Source organism: Rhinopithecus roxellana, chromosome 5 (genome assembly GCF_007565055.1).
Source record: "Rhinopithecus roxellana isolate Shanxi Qingling chromosome 5, ASM756505v1, whole genome shotgun sequence".
Lineage (NCBI taxonomy): Eukaryota > Metazoa > Chordata > Mammalia > Primates > Cercopithecidae > Rhinopithecus > Rhinopithecus roxellana.
In genome coordinates, this window is record NC_044553.1 from 37,845,524 (window position 1) to 37,862,868 (window position 17,345).

Genomic DNA, 17,345 nt, shown 5'->3' on the forward strand with positions numbered 1-17,345 from the left:
TAAATAAATTGCAGATTCTACTAATAAGGAATTGCTAATCTAAAAAAAAATCTACAAGCACCAGGCACGGTGGCTTACACACCTGTAATCCCATCACTTTGGGAGGCCGAGGCAGGTGAATCACCTGAGGTTGGGAGTTCCAGACCAGCCTGATCAACATGGAGAAATCCTGTCCCTACTAAAAATACAATATTAGCTGGGCGTGGTGGCACATGCCTATAATCCCAGCTACTCGGGAAGCTAAGGCAGGAGAAATGCTTGAACCTGGGAGGCAGAGGTTGCGGTGAGCTGATATCACGCCATTGAACTCCAGCCTGGGCAACAAGAGAGAAACTCTGTCTCCAAAAAGAAAAAAAAAAAAAAAAAAAAAAAAAATCTACAAGCTAGAAGAAAATATAATGTATTAGAATATCAAGGTCTTTCCCCACAAGCGTCACATTTATTTTTGGTAAACTAAACAGAGATAAAAGTAATCTATGTTACAATTTGAGATAGTGATTTCTGTTGATAAGCCACAAAAAAATTCATAGGGATTTTCTAAGAAATTTTTTTTGCATCCAGAATTAATAAATACAGTATATCATTATTTTAGAGACATGTTTAGGGAAAAGACCTGCTTCTCTTCCCCTTAAAGTTATTGGTGGTGGGAGGGCAAGAGAGGAAGAGATGACAGCTTTTTAAGTCAAATTTTCATCTCATCTATCTTTTGTTCATTTTGAGTCCCCAAATAAAACATTTCTGTACTTTAATTTCTTAATCACTACTGTCAGCTTGGTTGCTACACATTTAATTACAATATAAAGTTGACATTGAGGATGAAGAAACTTGAGTAATTATACTTTTTCTTACTTCTATTTAACCAATAAGATTTTAATAGCAAATTAGAACAAGATTTTACTTCCTTAATAACTAATGGTTACATAAAGTAGAATTTGTATCAAGTAACTTAGACTTCAGATTTCTGGATGTATCAGTTACTATGCTACTGAGGAGATACATCTAGATGATGAAGTTAAAATATTAATTACAACTCCAGTCATATGAAACCAAATTATTTTGAGAAATTATCTTATTTCACCAGGCACTGTGGCTCACGCCTGTAATCTCAGCACTTGGGGAGGCCGAGGCGGGCAGATCACGAGGTCAGGAGTTCAAAATCAGCCTGACCAACATGGTGAAACCCCATCTCTACTAAAAATACAAAATTTAGCCAGGTGTGGTGGCACGCACCTATAATCCCAGCTACTTGGGAGGCTGAGGCAGGAAAATTGCTTGAACCAGGAGGCAGAGGTTGCAGTGAGCTAAGATCCTGCCACTGCACTCCAGCTTGGGTGACAGAGGGAGACTCTGTTTCCAAAAAAAAAAAAAGAAGAAATTATCTTATTTCAGTGTAGTAAAAAAAATAATTTTTCTTTAACATTCTTCATAAAATGTGATTGAGGCTATTAAATATCATAAAGCTTGGATGAGGGTGCAGATAATTTTACAAAAAAAGTTGTATTTTGGCAAATATTTTATTATAAATGAAAATAAGAGTTTTAAAATGGCACTTAATCTGTTCTCTCTCTCTCAGAGTCTGCCAAATAAATCAGATTTCTCGGAAAAAATTCAAAGTTGATACAGTGGAGGCAAAATGAACTATTGTCAGATAAGTCATCTGCCATAAATGAAAGGACCCCGGACCGCATTAAGCAGAGGGGGACTGACAGTCAGTGGAGCTTTTCTGTTTGCAATTTATTCAGCAAAAGCAAACAATTTTTTACAAGTCTCTAATACAAAACTTAGTTCAAATATCAAAGGTCTGATCCATTTTCAAAGGCATTGGTTTTATTTTTAATAAGTTGAACTGGCCTTAGATGAAAGATATAGTTCTCTTCACATAGTTTACACATTATTTACAGAGAAATGAAAAATCTTGCTGCCTTTGTTATCACTTGTCATTTGGGAATTTCTTAGATAAAATAAAAGAACATGGAAAGATAATTTGACCTCTGACTTCCAGGAGAATGATCAGGCCACATCTAAAATTTACCAAAGAATGAGAAAAAATTTTTTTCAAGTTGGAAGGTACCAGAGTGATTAGCTGGTCTAACCTACTCATTTTGCAGATGAGAAAACTGAGATACAGCTGTCTTGAGCTGCGGCAAATTACTCAACTCTTCCTTGTATTGTAATTAAACTGAGACTAACACCAAGTCTCTTGCTGTTGTTGCCAATTCTTTTCTTTGAACCGCACTTTGTACATCCTCCACCAAGCTTAAGAGTCATTACCTACGGGGTCAAGGGGTGGGAATCAGGAAGAAAAAAAGATAATGGCTGGGGGTGGGGGAATGTGGGATGATGTTAGGCATGTTGTATTCAACAATGAGCCATATGTATTAATAAATAATTTCCTAAGAAAAATAATTTTTAAAAAAATCAAACCTTAACATCAACAGAACCAAATTTCAAAGATCAGAAATACCAAAGTGAAACTGAATGTTAGTATTGAAATTTAAGCTACATTTTCAAAAAAAAGGTCAGCAAACAAATGAAAACTAGATTTCAGTTTCTGTCTCCTTTTAGTGACTAGTTCTATATATTATGTTTCTCTATACCTGGAAAAATGTTCTTAATATAATATACATGCAGTCTGAAGTAATTTCAGTTCTCAAGTTTATGAAAGAATTGGGTTTAAAAAAATACTACAAAAATATGCACTTATATTTATTCCAAAATTATATATTTCTAACCTCTGCAGTGATATAAGGTCCAAATTTTCACTGTTGAACCGCCTTCTTGCATGGTGTTAAACAGTTATTTCTACAGAACAGATATCATTTGCATAAATCTTTTTTTTTTTTTTTTTTGAGATGGAGTCTCACTCTGTTGCCCAGGCTGGAGTGCAGTGGCGTGATCTCGGCTCACTACAAGCTCCACCTGCCAGGTTCATGCCATTCTCCTGCCTCAGCCTCTCGAGTAGCTGGAACTACAGGCGCCCTCCACCACGCCTGGCTAATTTTTGGTATTTTTAGTAGAGAGGGGTTGACCTCGTGATTCGCTTGCCTCGGTCTCCCAAAGTGCTGGGATTACAGGCATGAGCCATCACGCCTGGCCAATTTGCATAACTGTTTACAGTAAAACCCATTCAGAAATAGTAACTACTTTTATCTACCATCAGAGCTGAAAGAAACAGATTTCAGTAAAAAAAAAGTATAGGGGTGGGTCAAGTCATTTTTTTTTAAGAAAAATATACTGTATATAGTACATCTTGGAAACTACACAGCCATGTTTTATTTAATGTGAAGGCACAACTTTAACATTAAAAGCAAAGCGTTTTAGTTATTTATGATGTAACTGTCAGTACCAGCTCATAAAAATATATATTTGCAAGCATATCATTGATGGCTCTTTCAGATTGTCAATTCAAAAGTCAATTTAAAAAGTCCAAGTCTATTTGTAGAAAATCAATGACACATTATGGCAGTTCCACATATTATTGCTGGACAATCGGTTCACCAGTCATCGCAGGGCTTTCTTCATTTGTTGCATAATCCAGATGGTCCATCATCTAGGCATAAATAAAAGACGTTAGGAAATGCAAAATTTCAACTTGCCCCCAATATTCACTACATTAGCAAAAGGATTCTGAGTTTTTCTAAAAAACACAAATTGCTCTATGAAACTGAGCACGCCTTTTGGAGCACTGTTCTGGTTCAACATCCACACTTCTAAGGAGATAGGGTGACACTGAACCTCTAAGGAAGTCTAATCACGTGACTCAGAGCCCATTTGTGTTCTCTGGATCTTCCATTATCTCCATTTCCAAATATGAATACTGCCCTTCATGGCAGTGAGAACTCCAGAACAAAAGGAAGATATTCCTGACACTTATTCCAGGACACTATTCCAGGCAGTGTCCAATCATGTAAGTGGGAAAACTAAAAATGGCCTCATGAGTTACTGTGATAATACCTGCTGGCTCTGGGACAGTGTGATATTACTGACACCTTGAAATAACCGTAAGATAATTCAAACTTTGGAAACTTTATAATAATTTCTACAAAAAATGAACTTGAGGTCAAATGATATTTGAAAACAAAACCAAGAATACATTTGCTAGGCCGGGCGTGGCGGCTTACGCCTGTAATCCCAGCACTTTGGGAGGCTGAGATGGGCAGATCACGAGGTCAGGAGTTCAAGACCAGCCTGGCCAAGATGGTGAAACCCTGTCTCTAATAAAAATACAGAAATTAGCTGGGCGTGGTGGCAGGCGCCTGTAGTTCCAGCTACTTGGGAGGCTGAGGCAGGAGAATTGCTTGAACCCAGGAGGCAGAGGTTGCAGTGAGCTGAGATGGCACCACTGCACTCTAACCTGGGCAACAGAGTGAGACTCTGTAAAAAAAAAAAAAAAAAAATTGCTATAGACTATTTTAAAGAAATTACTGGCCAGGCACAGTGGCTCAAGCCTGTAATTCCAGCACTTTGGGAGGCCAAGGCAGGTGGAGCACGGCATGAGGAGATCAAGACCATCTTGGCTAACACAGTGAAATCCTGTCTCTACTAAAAAATAAAAAATAAAAAAAATTAGCTGGGCATGGTAGCAGGCGCCTGGAGTCCCAGCTACTCAGGAGGCTGAGGCAGGAGAATGGTGTGAACCCAGGAGGCAGAGCTTGCAGTGAGCTGAGATTGCACTACTGCGCTCCACCCTGGGTGACACAGTGAGACTCCGTCCCCACCCCCCAAAAAAAGAAATTACCAGTTAAACTTTTCTCAAATGGTCACTTCAGCTCTGCCTATATTCTCATAAAAAACTGTCTTATATTTGGAAATGAAGGATGAAGAAACTGTTTAAATGCTTTCAGTGTTTCAGCAATTCAGATACAATTACTAAAAATAGAAAAAAGTAATGCCTTTGTGAAGACTGTTAAAGACTTTTAGACTAGTGATTAAATTTCAGTATAGAGATGCACTTTTTTCCTTTCCTTCATCAAGAATTAGAAGAAGGAACGATCAGCAAGATAAATGTTCCTATTTTTGAAAAGTGGTTCTGAAGGCTTTAGTGTTTTTTGGAAGAAGAACAAGAGGGTGGAATCATCTCCAAATAGGGTCTCTTGACTTGCCAGGCAGAAAGAATACAACATGAGCTGAGGCTTTTGGCTGACAACTGTCTCAACTAATGGTGACAGTTTACAAAATCAAAACCTAGGCCGGACGCGGCGGCTCACACCTGTAATCCCAGCACTTTGGGAGGCCGAGGCAGGTAGATCATGAGGTCAGGAGTTCGGGACCAGCCTGGCCAACATGGTGAAAACCTGTTTCTACTACAAATACAAAAATTAGCCAGGTGTGGTGGTGTGCCTGTAATCCCAATCCTACTCGAGAGGCTGAGGTGGGAGAATTGCTTGAACCTGGGAGGCGGAGGCTTTGGTGAGCCGAGATCGTGCCACTGCACTCCAGCCTACGCAATAGAGCAAGACTCTGTCTCAAAAATAAAATAAAATAAATCAAAAACCTGCTGATACTCTACAAGGCATTTCAAGACCCAAAACCATTTTGAGGTCTTCTAATTGCCAAAGATATCCCCTAGATTTAAGGTCACTAGTTTGCAGCAATTCTAGGGGAAAAAACAAAAGCCAAATCAAGACAGATAACATTTATTAAGCAGTTCACTACAAGAAACATAAGATGAAGATGTTGAACAGTTAATTTTAGTCAATTTAAATGAAGGGGGGAAAGGAAAAGTATGTAAGATATATTTAGGCCCCTTTTCTTCTAGGAATTTACAAGTTCTGGGTCTAAGAGGTTAGGGCTGTGTAGAGAGAAAATTGAAGCAGACTCAGCAGAATAGATGGTGGAGAAACCCTCTTTCTTCCCCAAGATCTGCTTACCCCGGCAACTATAATCTAATGAAATGATAGCCCACATACCCTAAATTATAACATGCTTCCCTGGTGCCTTGTTAGCACAGTAGGTAGTGAGTCAGTCTCATCTAACTTGCCTCTTCTTTCCTAATCCCCAGGTACCTCACTGGCAATATATAATCTAATCCCTGAACACAGAAATATATTAATTTAAAAAACCACTTTCAAAGTCAACTTACTGAGAAGTAAGCACCTCTATTCCCTATTTACTTTTCTTTACTGACTTTCCAATAAAAACAATACAGAAACATAAAGAACAAAGTTTTAAAAAATACAACAATAAGTTGGCCGGGCGCGGTGGCTCAAGCCTGTAATCCCAGCACTTTGGGAGGCCGAGACGGGCGGATCACGAGGTCAGGAGATCAAGACCATCCTGGCTAACATGGTGAAACCTCGTCTCTACTAAAAATACAAAAAACTAGCCGGGCGAGGTGGCGGGCGCCTGTAGTCCCAGCTACTCGGGAGGCTGAGGCAGGAGAATGGCGTGAACCCGGGAGGCGGAGCTTGCAGTGAGCTGAGATCTGGCCACTGCACTCCAGCCTGGGCGACAGAGCAAGACTCTGTCTCAAAACAACAACAACAACAACAACAACAACAACAACAACAAGTTAACATAAATAATACAATGAATTGACAAAAGTGGCAAACATTTTCATCATATTTGGAAACAGGAAAGCTTGATTTGGAAAGATGGCCTCTGAAAACAGGTCAGCTAAGGTGGCATTTTCTAATAGCTCTGCTTGCTTATAATTGAACCAATCTCCAGAAATAGTCTAATAAAACACTCACTAAAGCAGGGTAACTGGAGACTTGCTGATACTAAAGCAGAGTTGTTCTAAGTTATCTCTGTATTCTGACTTGTCAGTTACAGCTTGTGACTTCTAAAAATAATGAGAAGTACTAGTGACATTTAACAGACACAACTCACTGTTTACTGGGTATCGACAAACTGAAAACTTACTACCTGCCCAGAGTAAAATAGCCCATTGGACATTGCTGCACATATTTAACTCCACTTATTTCATTATAGAAGCAAAAAATATCCCCTAAAATGATGACTCCTCTTCATTGTGCTATATGCCAAAGTAATCATGACTCTGCTTGATTTTTCTCTGCTGAGAAAAAAGTATCTTTATTTGCTTTATATTAATTAGTACTAAGACTTCACATAAAATCAAATAAGGGGGTCTGAGTACTGTAGTTCTTGAAGCATTCCACAAAAAAAGTTCATAGGAAATATACTGTAACTACTTTTGGGCTGTAGAAAATAATTTAAAATTAGTAATTAGTATTTCCAAATTAATTTTTTTTTCTTTTTTTTTGAGATGGAGATTCGCTCTTGTTGCCCAGGCTGGAGTGCAATGGCACGATCTTGGCTCACTGCAACCTCTGCCTCCCGGGTTCAAGCAATTCTCCTGCCTCAGCCTCCCTAGTAGCTGGGATTACAGGCATGTGCCGCCATGCCCAGCTAATTTTGTATTTTTAGTAGGGATGGGATTTCACTATGTTGGCCAGGCTGGTCTTGAACTCCTGACTTTAGGCGATCCACCTGCCTCAGCCTCCCAAAGTGCTGGGATTACAGGCATGAGCCACTGTGCCCAGCCCAAAATAGTATTATTTTAGTGAAACCCTATAGAAATATTACTTCTTTTGATGAGAGAAACTCACAGGAAGGGCTAAAAGACTCAAAGTAAGATCCTGAAGTATTTCAATAAGGTCTCCAAGTTACAACAAGTGAGTTTTAACTTGCCCACTAAAAACAGCATGGAAAGACTGTCAGGGCTACCTGGACATTTAAAGAGTCTCCAGTGAAAAGTCCTGCTTTTTACTACCAATATTCTTGCACTCAACTCTATTATCTGGCATTCGAATGAACCAAATGACTAATAGTATAAACAAATTTACCTTAGTCTTGGATTGTAACTTTATATTACTTGTTTTGTATTTGATTATTTCAAAACAGCAGCAAAAACTTGCCATATTTACAAAAAAAGATTGCATGTAAAGACCATAGAGATACATGTCTAGTTTAATGTTTTAAAAGTGCCTCACTTTTATAGTGGCATATGACAATTACAGTCATTTTATAAGGGCTGCTGAAATACAATCAGGAAGCTTATACACACTTGCAAAAGTAACTAAAGGTCAGTGGATGAAGGATTGAGCATTAGAGGCGCACTGAGAATTTACAGCATAAAAACTACTGTCATAAGCATTGTGGATTCCTAATACATAAGAGCTAATATTTAGTGAGGGAGGCATATATAAATACCGGAACTGCAGGGCAGATGTTAATAAGTATTTAAAGTACAAAGTCTAAAAAAATACAGTGAAAGGTAAATGTGATTTTAATTGGAGTACCTACTTCCTTCTAATTTCTTAGAGATCTACTTGGAGAAGGCAGAATTTAAGTTGGGAGTTAAACAGGGATATTCTAGAAATAGAAACTGACAAAGCTTAGGAGATGATGGAGGTTGGGAGAGAGAAGCAAATGATTATTATTACACTGTTAGCCTAAGAGATGAGCCAGAGCTGACCCTCAGGCCTGTCTCACAGTGGACCCATATCAAGTCTCCCTCTGTTTCACCAGGCATGTAGAAGTTCCCCACTCTTATTTCTGAAGTCTCTGCCTAGCCTTAACAGATTTCAACATCCACCTGCCTCATACTAAGCCTTAAGCTAACCCACTACTATGGATTTCCTTCTCTCCTTTTCTTTCCTTTTCTTTCCTTTTTTGAGATGGAGATCTCCTTCTTTCCTTTTCTTTCTTCTTTCTTTCTTTTTTTTTTTTTTCCCCGAGACGGAGTCTTGCTCTGTCACTCAAGTTGGAGTGCAGTGGTGCGATCTCAGCTCACTGCAACCTCTGCCTCCCAGGTTCAAGCAATTCTCCTGCGTCAGCCTCCTGAACAGCTGGGATTACAGGCGCCCACCACCACACCTGTCTAATTTTTGTATTTTTAGTAGAGACACGAGTTTCACCATGTTGGTGAGGCTGTCTCAAACTCCTTACCTTGTGATCTGCCTGCCTTGGCCTTCCAAAGTGCTGGGATTACAGATATGAGCCATCACGCCTGGCCCCACTATGGATTTCTTATTCCCCTACCTCCCTATAGATCCAATCTCATTTTATGGATGAGGAGACAGTCTTCAGAGATTAAGTTATTAATCAGAACTGATGTCAAAGGCCACAATACACTGTCTCCCACAAATGACAACATTCAAGGTAAGCTAATTTTGATTTTAAATGTTGGTCATAAACAATGAAAGATTTTCTTTTTAAAGGGAAATAATTTATAAAGGCATTATATTACATAGCTTTCAAAAATGCTAGTTTTCTGAAAAAATACTCTTTTCTGAGTTTTTTTTTTTTTTTTTTTTGAGATGGAGTCTCGCTGTCGCCCAGGCTAGACTGCAGACTGCAAGCTCCGCCTCCCGTGTTCAAGCAATTATCCTGTCTCAGCCTCCCGAGTAGCTGGGACTACAGGTGCCCACCACCATGCCCAGCTAATTTTTGTATTTTTAGTAGAGACAGGGTTTTACCATATCAGTCAGACTAGTCTCGAACTCCTGACCTCAGGTGATCCACCTGCCTTGGCCTCCCAAAGTGCCGGGATTACAGGCATGAGCCACCGTGCCCGGCATTTCTTGAGTATTTTTTTTTTTTAACATCCTGCAACTTGCCTAAAATTTGAGCAAATGTCCATTCCCATATTTCAAAATTTTGTGAAGAGAAAAATGACTGAGCCTACACGTAATTTTTTCTCTGCAGCTTGTGATGGCTCAGAATTTGTTCTTTTACAAGTAAGTTAAAGGAACCAGATTTAACAAAAACCCAAAGTTCTCATATCCAGACCAGGAAAATGAAAATTTAGTCACTGAATTGAAAAATAACCAAACCAACAAACAAATCAAAACAAAAAATCCTCACTCCTATGAATAACGATAGCAAATAAATTCACAGCACCTATAAGCAATTTGTAGATATTAACGTATTTATTACACAACCCTCTGAAATAGTTTGTTATCCCATTTTACAATGTAGAAAAACTGAGGCACCAAGAAGCTAAGCAACTTGCCCAAGGCTACGTAGCTAATAATGAACAAAATTAGAATTCCAAATTTAGGCAGCCTGGTACTGGACTCTATGTTCTTTACTTCTATGAGTTATTTTGTATTCTGAATGTCTTTACCTAATACAATTACAATACTGCACTAGAAAGTGAGAATTTTTTTTTTTTTTTTTTTTTTTTTGAGACGGAGTCTCGCTCTGTTGCCCAGGCTGGAGTGCAGTGGCTGGATCTCAGCTCACTGCAAGCTCCACCTCCTGGGTTCACGCTATTCTCCTGCCTCAGCCTCCGGAGTAGCTGGGACTACAGGCGCCCATCACCTCGCCCGGCTAGTTTTTTTGTATTTTTTAGTAGAGATGGGGTTTCACTGTGTTAGCCAGGATGGTCTCGATCTCCTGACCTCGTGATCCGCCCGTCTCGACCTCCCAAAGTGCTGGGATTACAGGCTTGAGCCACCGCGCCCGGCCAAAAGTGAGAATTTTATTAACAAAGTTGACCTATGTTTTTAGATGCTTTTAAACAGATTTTCCTGCAATCAAATGTCTTACTTAGCTACTATGTTATATGGTAAAGCTCCTGATGTTCACCCTCCTGGGGCTATTATTACTTAGTGACTAGCAACAGTGTTCTTTCCCTTTGTAGGTAGCTGCTGTGAAGCAGAGGCAAAATTTTTTCTCAGGCTGGGCATGGTGGCTCACGCCTATAATCCCAGCACTTTGGGAGGCCGAGGTGGGTAGACCATTGAGGGTCAGGAGTCCGAGACTAGCCTGACCAACATAGGGAAACCCCACCTCTACTAAAAATACAAAATTAGCTGGGCGTGGTGGCTCATGCTTGCAATACCAGCTACTTGGGAGGCTGAGGCAGGAAAATTGCTTGAACCCTGGAGGCGGAAGTTGCAGTGAGCAAAGATCGCACCATCGCACTCCAGCCTCGGCAATAAGAGCGAAACTCCATCTTAAAAAAAAAAAAAAGAAAAAAAAACTTTTTTTTCTTGGCCAGGCATGGTGGCTCATGCCTATAATCCCAGCACTTTGGGAGGCCAAGGCGGGTGGTTCACCTGAGGTCAGGAGTTCAGGACCTGCTTGGCTAACATGGCAAAATCCCGTCTCTACTAAAAATACAAAAATTAGCCAGGGATGGTGGTACACACCTATAATCCCAGCTACTTGAGAGGCTGAGGCAGGAGAATCGCTTAAATCTGGGAGGTAGAGGTTGCAGTGAGCCAAGATGGCCAATAAATAAGACTGGCCAATGTGGCAAAACCTCTACTAAAATGATGCGGGGTGATCGAGCAAAATTCCGCCACTCCCCCTCGCCCCCCCAAATTTTTTTTTTTTCTTAATATCATGATTTTTAAGAAGTTTTTTTTTGGTGTTTTTTTTTTTTTTTTTTTTTTTTTTTTTTTTTTTTTTAGACTGTGTCACTCTGTTTACTCTGTTGCCCAGGATGGAGTGCAGTGGTACAATCTCGGCTCACTGCAACTTCTGCCTCCCAGGTTCAAAAGATTCTCCTGCCTCAGTCTCCTGAGTAGCTGGGATTACAAGTGTGCACCATGAAGCCAGGCTACTTTTTTCTTGTATTTTTAGTAGAGATGGGGTTTCGTCATGTTGGCCAGGCTCGTCTCGAACTCCTGATCTCAAGTGATCCACTCGCCTTGGCCTCTCAATATGCTGGGATTACAGGTGTGAGCCACTGCTCTCGGCCTAAGAATGAAACTTGGATGGTCCAGGGCAAAGCATTTGTTCACTGGGAATATAAATGCACTCCTTGGTTGAATTCTTTCCTTAACTACAATCCTGTGTCAGTAACAATCATGGGGAAGAAAAGGAAGAAAGGTGCTAGAATCAACCAGAAGAAAACATGTGCTGTAGAATATTTCCAAAGAAATGCAATGTTACTAACTTTATGTATGCAACAACTCTAAATATTCAACTATTTCCAGTAAGAGTTAGCATAAAAAGATATGGAAGCTACAAAGAAACTGTTTACAGTAGCTGCCCCTTAAGGGTGGGGGTGGGGGAAGAATGGTTAGAAAAAGGAATTCCATTTTTACTTTAGACACTTTCACGTTGCTTATTTTAAAAACGCAAATACCCATTACTTTGTAATTGAGACACGAAAAAGAAAAATTACTAAAATGAAAACAGTGAAGGTCTATGTAAAAATTTTAGCAAATTAACTACCAGTAACATTAGCCTACAAGACATTGAAATAGAACAAAGACTAGAATTACTACAATGAACATCTTTTCACATCATTTTTGGCCACATTTTTAATCATTTTCTGAAAATACCTTAAAGAGAAAATACTGGGTCATAGTAAATAATAAAGTATGATATAGGCATATGAAGGGAATATTATACAGCCATTAAAATAATTTTATAAGGAATTTAAAATAAAATGTAAAATGTAGTGAAAAAGAAAGAGAACTATTTATAGTATCATTCACTCATCTATACATTTATCCAGAGAAGGCACAGAAGGAAATTCACTTAAACCTTAGCTATCTCCAGGTGGTAGGATTATGGGTGGACCTAATTTTCCTCTTAATAAATATTTTCCAAATGTTCTATAATCACATATTTTTATTTTTATTTATTTATTTATTTTTGAGATGGAGTCTTGCTCTGTCACCCAGGCTGGAGTGCAATGGCGCAATCTCAGCTCACTACAACCTCCACCTCCCAGGTTTAAGCGCTTCTTCTGCCTCAGCCTCCCAAGTAGCTGGGATTACAGGCATGCGCCACCACGCCCAGCTAATTTTTGTATTTTTAGTAGAGATGAGGTTTTGCCATGTTGGCCAGGCTGGTCTCAAACTCCTGACCCCAGGTGATCTGCCCGCCTTGGCCTCCCAAAGTTCTGGGATTATAAGCATGAGCCACTGCGCCCAGCCTATAAGCATATATTCTTAATAATAAAATACTTTTAAAGCTGTATTAAAGGGAAAGGACATTTTTATAAATAAAAACAAATTCTGACAATGAAAATAACAAGAAACAAATAATTCTGTAAGACAGCACATATGCTCTAACAATTCTAAATTTCAATTCTAAATTAAACAAAGATTTAATGTCAACTCAGAACAATATTTCCTGATGTTGCTTGTCTTTGTCCTGATTTACAGTTAATCAGATGAGTACCCCTAATAGTAGAAATCTCTTGCTCACAGGCTTGTCCTGAGTCTTTTCTTCTGCCTCTACATTCTCACTATTCTGTATGCTAATGGCACTCCCGAGTATCTATCTCTAGCCAGGTCTGTCTCCTGCACACCAGACCTATTTATTCAACTGCCTATTATTTCTCTCTTTGTGGTGATCCAATAGGTACGTTTGAAATGTTCAAGACTGAATTCATCATCATCTTCCTCAACGCTGTTGCCTTTTCTTCATCACCATCCCCCTAGTTTCCCAATCCAGAAGCCCTGGACTCTACTTCTTTTCCTCTGCCCATACTGACTCCATCATCAGGCCCTATTATGCGTCTAAATTTCTCTTAACTTTGTTCAAGTCTTTCCATCTCATTACTTCGCTAATTCAGGCTTCTATCACTTCTTTTTTGTTTGTGTTTTTGTTTTGAAACAGGGTCTCGCTCACTCTGTTGCCCAGGCTGCGTGCACTGGTGCAATCATGGCCCACTGAAGCCCCTATCTTCCGGGCTCAAGCAATCTTCCCACCTCAGGCTCCCGAGTAGCTAGGACCAAAGGCATGTGCCACCACGCCCAGCAATTGTTTTCTTTTTTGTAGAGACAGGGTCTCGCATGTTGCCCAGGCTGGTCTCAAATTCCTGGGGTCAAGTGATCCTCCTGGCTTGTTGTCTATACTGCAATTATCAGTATAGACAACCACGTCTGGCCTTCTATCACTTCTTATTGCAATATAATTGTCCCCAGTTTTGCTCCCTTAATTTTCTAGATTTCTTAAAACTTTAAATGGTCTCCAGTGCTTAGTATAGAGTTCAAACTCTTAAATGTGGCTTATAAGATGCTACAAGGCTCTCACTCTTGCTTTCTCCTCCAGTTGTCATTTCCTGTAGCTCCCCTAACCCTTACTCAGTATTATAGCCATCCTAACCTTCACTGAGTTCCTAGAATGTGCTATGTTCTCTTCCCTCTGAGCCTCAGAAGACATGGTTCCTTCAACATGGAACACACAGCTCAGTCTTCAAGTCTGGACATAAATTTAATATTCTTCAGAAAGCCTTCCTCAAATCACCTAGGACTCTTTCCTGAAACCACAAGCACCGGATATCCCATCTATAGTTTTCATGGCACCTGCTGTTAACTAATATGTTTATCATACTTTATTGTTAGTGACTTTATCTCTATTCCCCACTAGACTGTAACTTTCAAGAGGTCATGAGAATAGGCCTCTTTCTAACTTGATCATCTTGTATCACCAATACCAAAAATAGTACACTCTCATAGAATCACTCATAAACATTTGCTAAATGAAGAAATATAAAACCATTAAAAAATGATGTAGAGTACTTTTTGAGATGTGATTTTTAGAGTTTATTAGTATAGTGTATATCATAGGATACACTTTTATTTTTAAAAACTTTTTAAAATAAAAAACCTGTGTGAGTGTCATCTTCGGTGTAAAAGTTAAAAGTTACCTTACTAGTTTAGTCAAGGGCATTAGGATCATAAATTAATTCTACGTATAATAGTCTAAGTTGAGACAACAGCTTTGTGATGTAGGCAAGACAGGTATTATTAGCTTAACCAAATCTCAAAGAAATTTTAAGATTTCCTGAAAAGAATTCTAAACCAGTTTTTTTTCAAATCATAGTAGTCTGTAACTTAATGTGTTAACCACCTCTCATTAAATAACACTATAAATGACACAAAAGACCAAGCACAAGATGGACATGAACTTTGAACTGTTTATCTACTATCAGAATTGCAGCCACCCACCCAAAGTGTCTCTGTTTTTGTTCACGTGACCCCTGACACAGAAGCATGAGGGTGGATGGAGGAGGGTAGTAGTTGTAATAGGGCAAAGCAGAGCTAACTGCCTCACAAAGTGCCTTCATGAAGGGGTCAATGCCATGGCCCTGACCTCAATAGGCTAGGGTTTCCCAACTCTTCTTAATTTCAACGCAAACAGACTTTACTGGAATACAAGAACATTTAGGGAAATAAAAAAGAAAAAGGTTTAACTTCAATGAAGAAACCACTCAAGCAAAAGAGACTCTGGTATCAAGATTTTCTTTGTTTAGACATTTTAAAGAAAGGTCAACCTTGATTCATTTAAATCTCAAATGAGTGCCCTACCTAGTTTGGTTAGGCCCATTTAGATGCTGAAGAGTACACCTTTTTTGAGATGGAGTTTTGCTCTTGTTGCCCAGGCTGAAGCGATCTTGGCTCACTGCAACCTCCGCCTCCCGGGTTCAAGCGATTCTCCTGCCTCAGTCTCCCAAGTAGCTAGGATTACAGGTGCCAACCACAACACCTGGCTAATTTTTTATATTTTCAGTAGAGACAGGGTTTCACCATGTTGGCCAGGCTGGTCTTGAACTCCTGACCTCAGGTGATCCACCTGCCTCGGCCTCCCAAAGTGCTGGGATTATAGGCGTGAGCCACCATGCCTGGCTAGAGTACACTTTTTATGTGCAAAACCTTAGGACTCTTACTATAAATAGCTAATGCTTAGTCTCAAAATTAAGTACTTATTTTAAACATACAATTTTATCTTTCATGAAGTCTGCTTTTGTGTAGGTTTTGAAAATACATGTTGAAATGCTATTTTGTTTTCCCTGATGTCCTCCGCTGTTCTTTTGTAGTTTTGTCTTAAATCACCAGGCTTTTGGCATTAGGTTGCAGGGGAGGTGACAAATGATGATGCAGCAGGTGGACTGTGAGTAAAGGGGTATTACGGTACTTTTTGGTACATAAAAGTGTTGCTATATATAGGCTGTTCCCACCCAAAATCAGTAAGTAAATTAAGTCATAAGATAACGTGGTAATCAAAGTATAAGCACATACCTGATAGCTGTTACCTTTCCAGAACTTTTTCATTTCCTTACGTCTCCAGGCAACAATTGAGGCAGTAATAAGTGTGCAAGGTACTAAATAGAGGAGAGCAGGTTGCCCCTTTTTCATCAGCACCAGAACAACAAATGTAAGTATCATGCCAATAGCATAGGCTGCAAGAAGAATACCAAGCCATCAGTCATTTCTACATGTTACCAAAGGTGGGTTTGTTCCTCTCTCATTTAAGTATTGGTTTTCAAATATTTCTGAGGACATTTTTGTTCTATGACTTCTTGTAATTTCATCATTTTCCTAGATAGGATTAGGAGACATCTTCTACGGAGCTTTTGAAAAATCTGGAAAGTGGTTAGCATTTCAATTATTACTAACCTAACCATGTATCATTGATAGAGATAATACTTCATGAGAGTTTCAATTATCTGTTGCTATTAAAGTTGTTAAATGGTTTCATTATTTTAGATAACTAAATCTGTACCAATAGGTACTATAGGTTGTTTTAAAAAATCTTCCTAACACTGATTACATACTTCCTAAGCTTTGTTACTAAGCACATACTTTTGAACTTTTCTTTTTTCTTTTTTGAAACAGTTTCACTCTTGTTGCCCAGGCTGGAGTGCAATAGCACGATCTCAGCTCACCGCAACCTCCACCTCTTGGGTTCAAGCGATTCTCCTGCCTCAACGTCCCGAGTAGCTGGGATTATAGGCATGCACCACCACACCTGGCTAATTTTGTATTTTTTAGGAGAGACAGGATTTCTTCATGTTCGTCAAGCTGGTCTCGAACTTCCAACCTCAGTTGATCCGCCCGCTTCAGCCTCCCAAAGTGCTGGGATTACAGATGTGAGCCACCATGTCCAGTCTGAACTTTCCTTAATGACTCAGGGTCTTACTAGGAACATAGGATCTCAGAATATTCCTTTATAAACAATTTAGTATAATTCCTAATATTAAAGATGAGGCAATGGAGGAACAGGGAATTTAAGTGAGCTGTCCAAGGGTACACAGGAGAATTAATGAACACTCCTATAATCTGCCTTTGGATACTAATATGTTAAAGCCCTGGAGAGTACCATACTTAGTGGCCTCAAAATGCTTTTTTTGAGATGCAGCCTCGCTTAGTTGCTCAGGCTGGAGTGCAGTGGTGCGATCTTGTCTCTTGAACCCACTTCCCGGGTTCAAGCAATTTTCTTGCCTCAACCTCCCGAGTAGCTGGGAATACAGGCATGTGCCACCATGCCCAGCTAGTTTTTGTATTTTTAGTACAGATGAGATTTCACCACGTTGGCCAGGCTGGTCTCAAACTCCTGACCTCAAGTGATCCATCTGCCTTGACCTCCCAAAGTGCTGGGATTACAGGCATGAGCCACTGCATCTG

At 39.5% G+C, this 17,345-nt stretch overlaps 1 protein-coding gene across 2 annotated transcripts in view; it reads right to left on the reverse strand.

Moving 5' to 3' along the window:
- Positions 1-545: 545 nt before the first annotated feature.
- The window catches only part of SPPL2A (signal peptide peptidase like 2A), a 64,265-nt gene continuing 47,465 nt past the window's right edge, over positions 546-17,345 (reverse strand). The window contains exons 15-16 of one of the 2 annotated variants that reach the window (XM_010356600.2): positions 15,960-16,120; positions 546-3,550 (exon numbers count right to left, since the gene is read on the reverse strand). In XM_010356600.2, coding sequence (XP_010354902.1) covers positions 3,476-3,550; positions 15,960-16,120 — 236 coding nt within the window. In that variant the 3' untranslated portion in view covers positions 546-3,475. The remainder of the gene's footprint in view (positions 3,551-15,959; positions 16,121-17,345) is intronic. The other variant, XM_010356601.2, reaches the window with a different exon arrangement.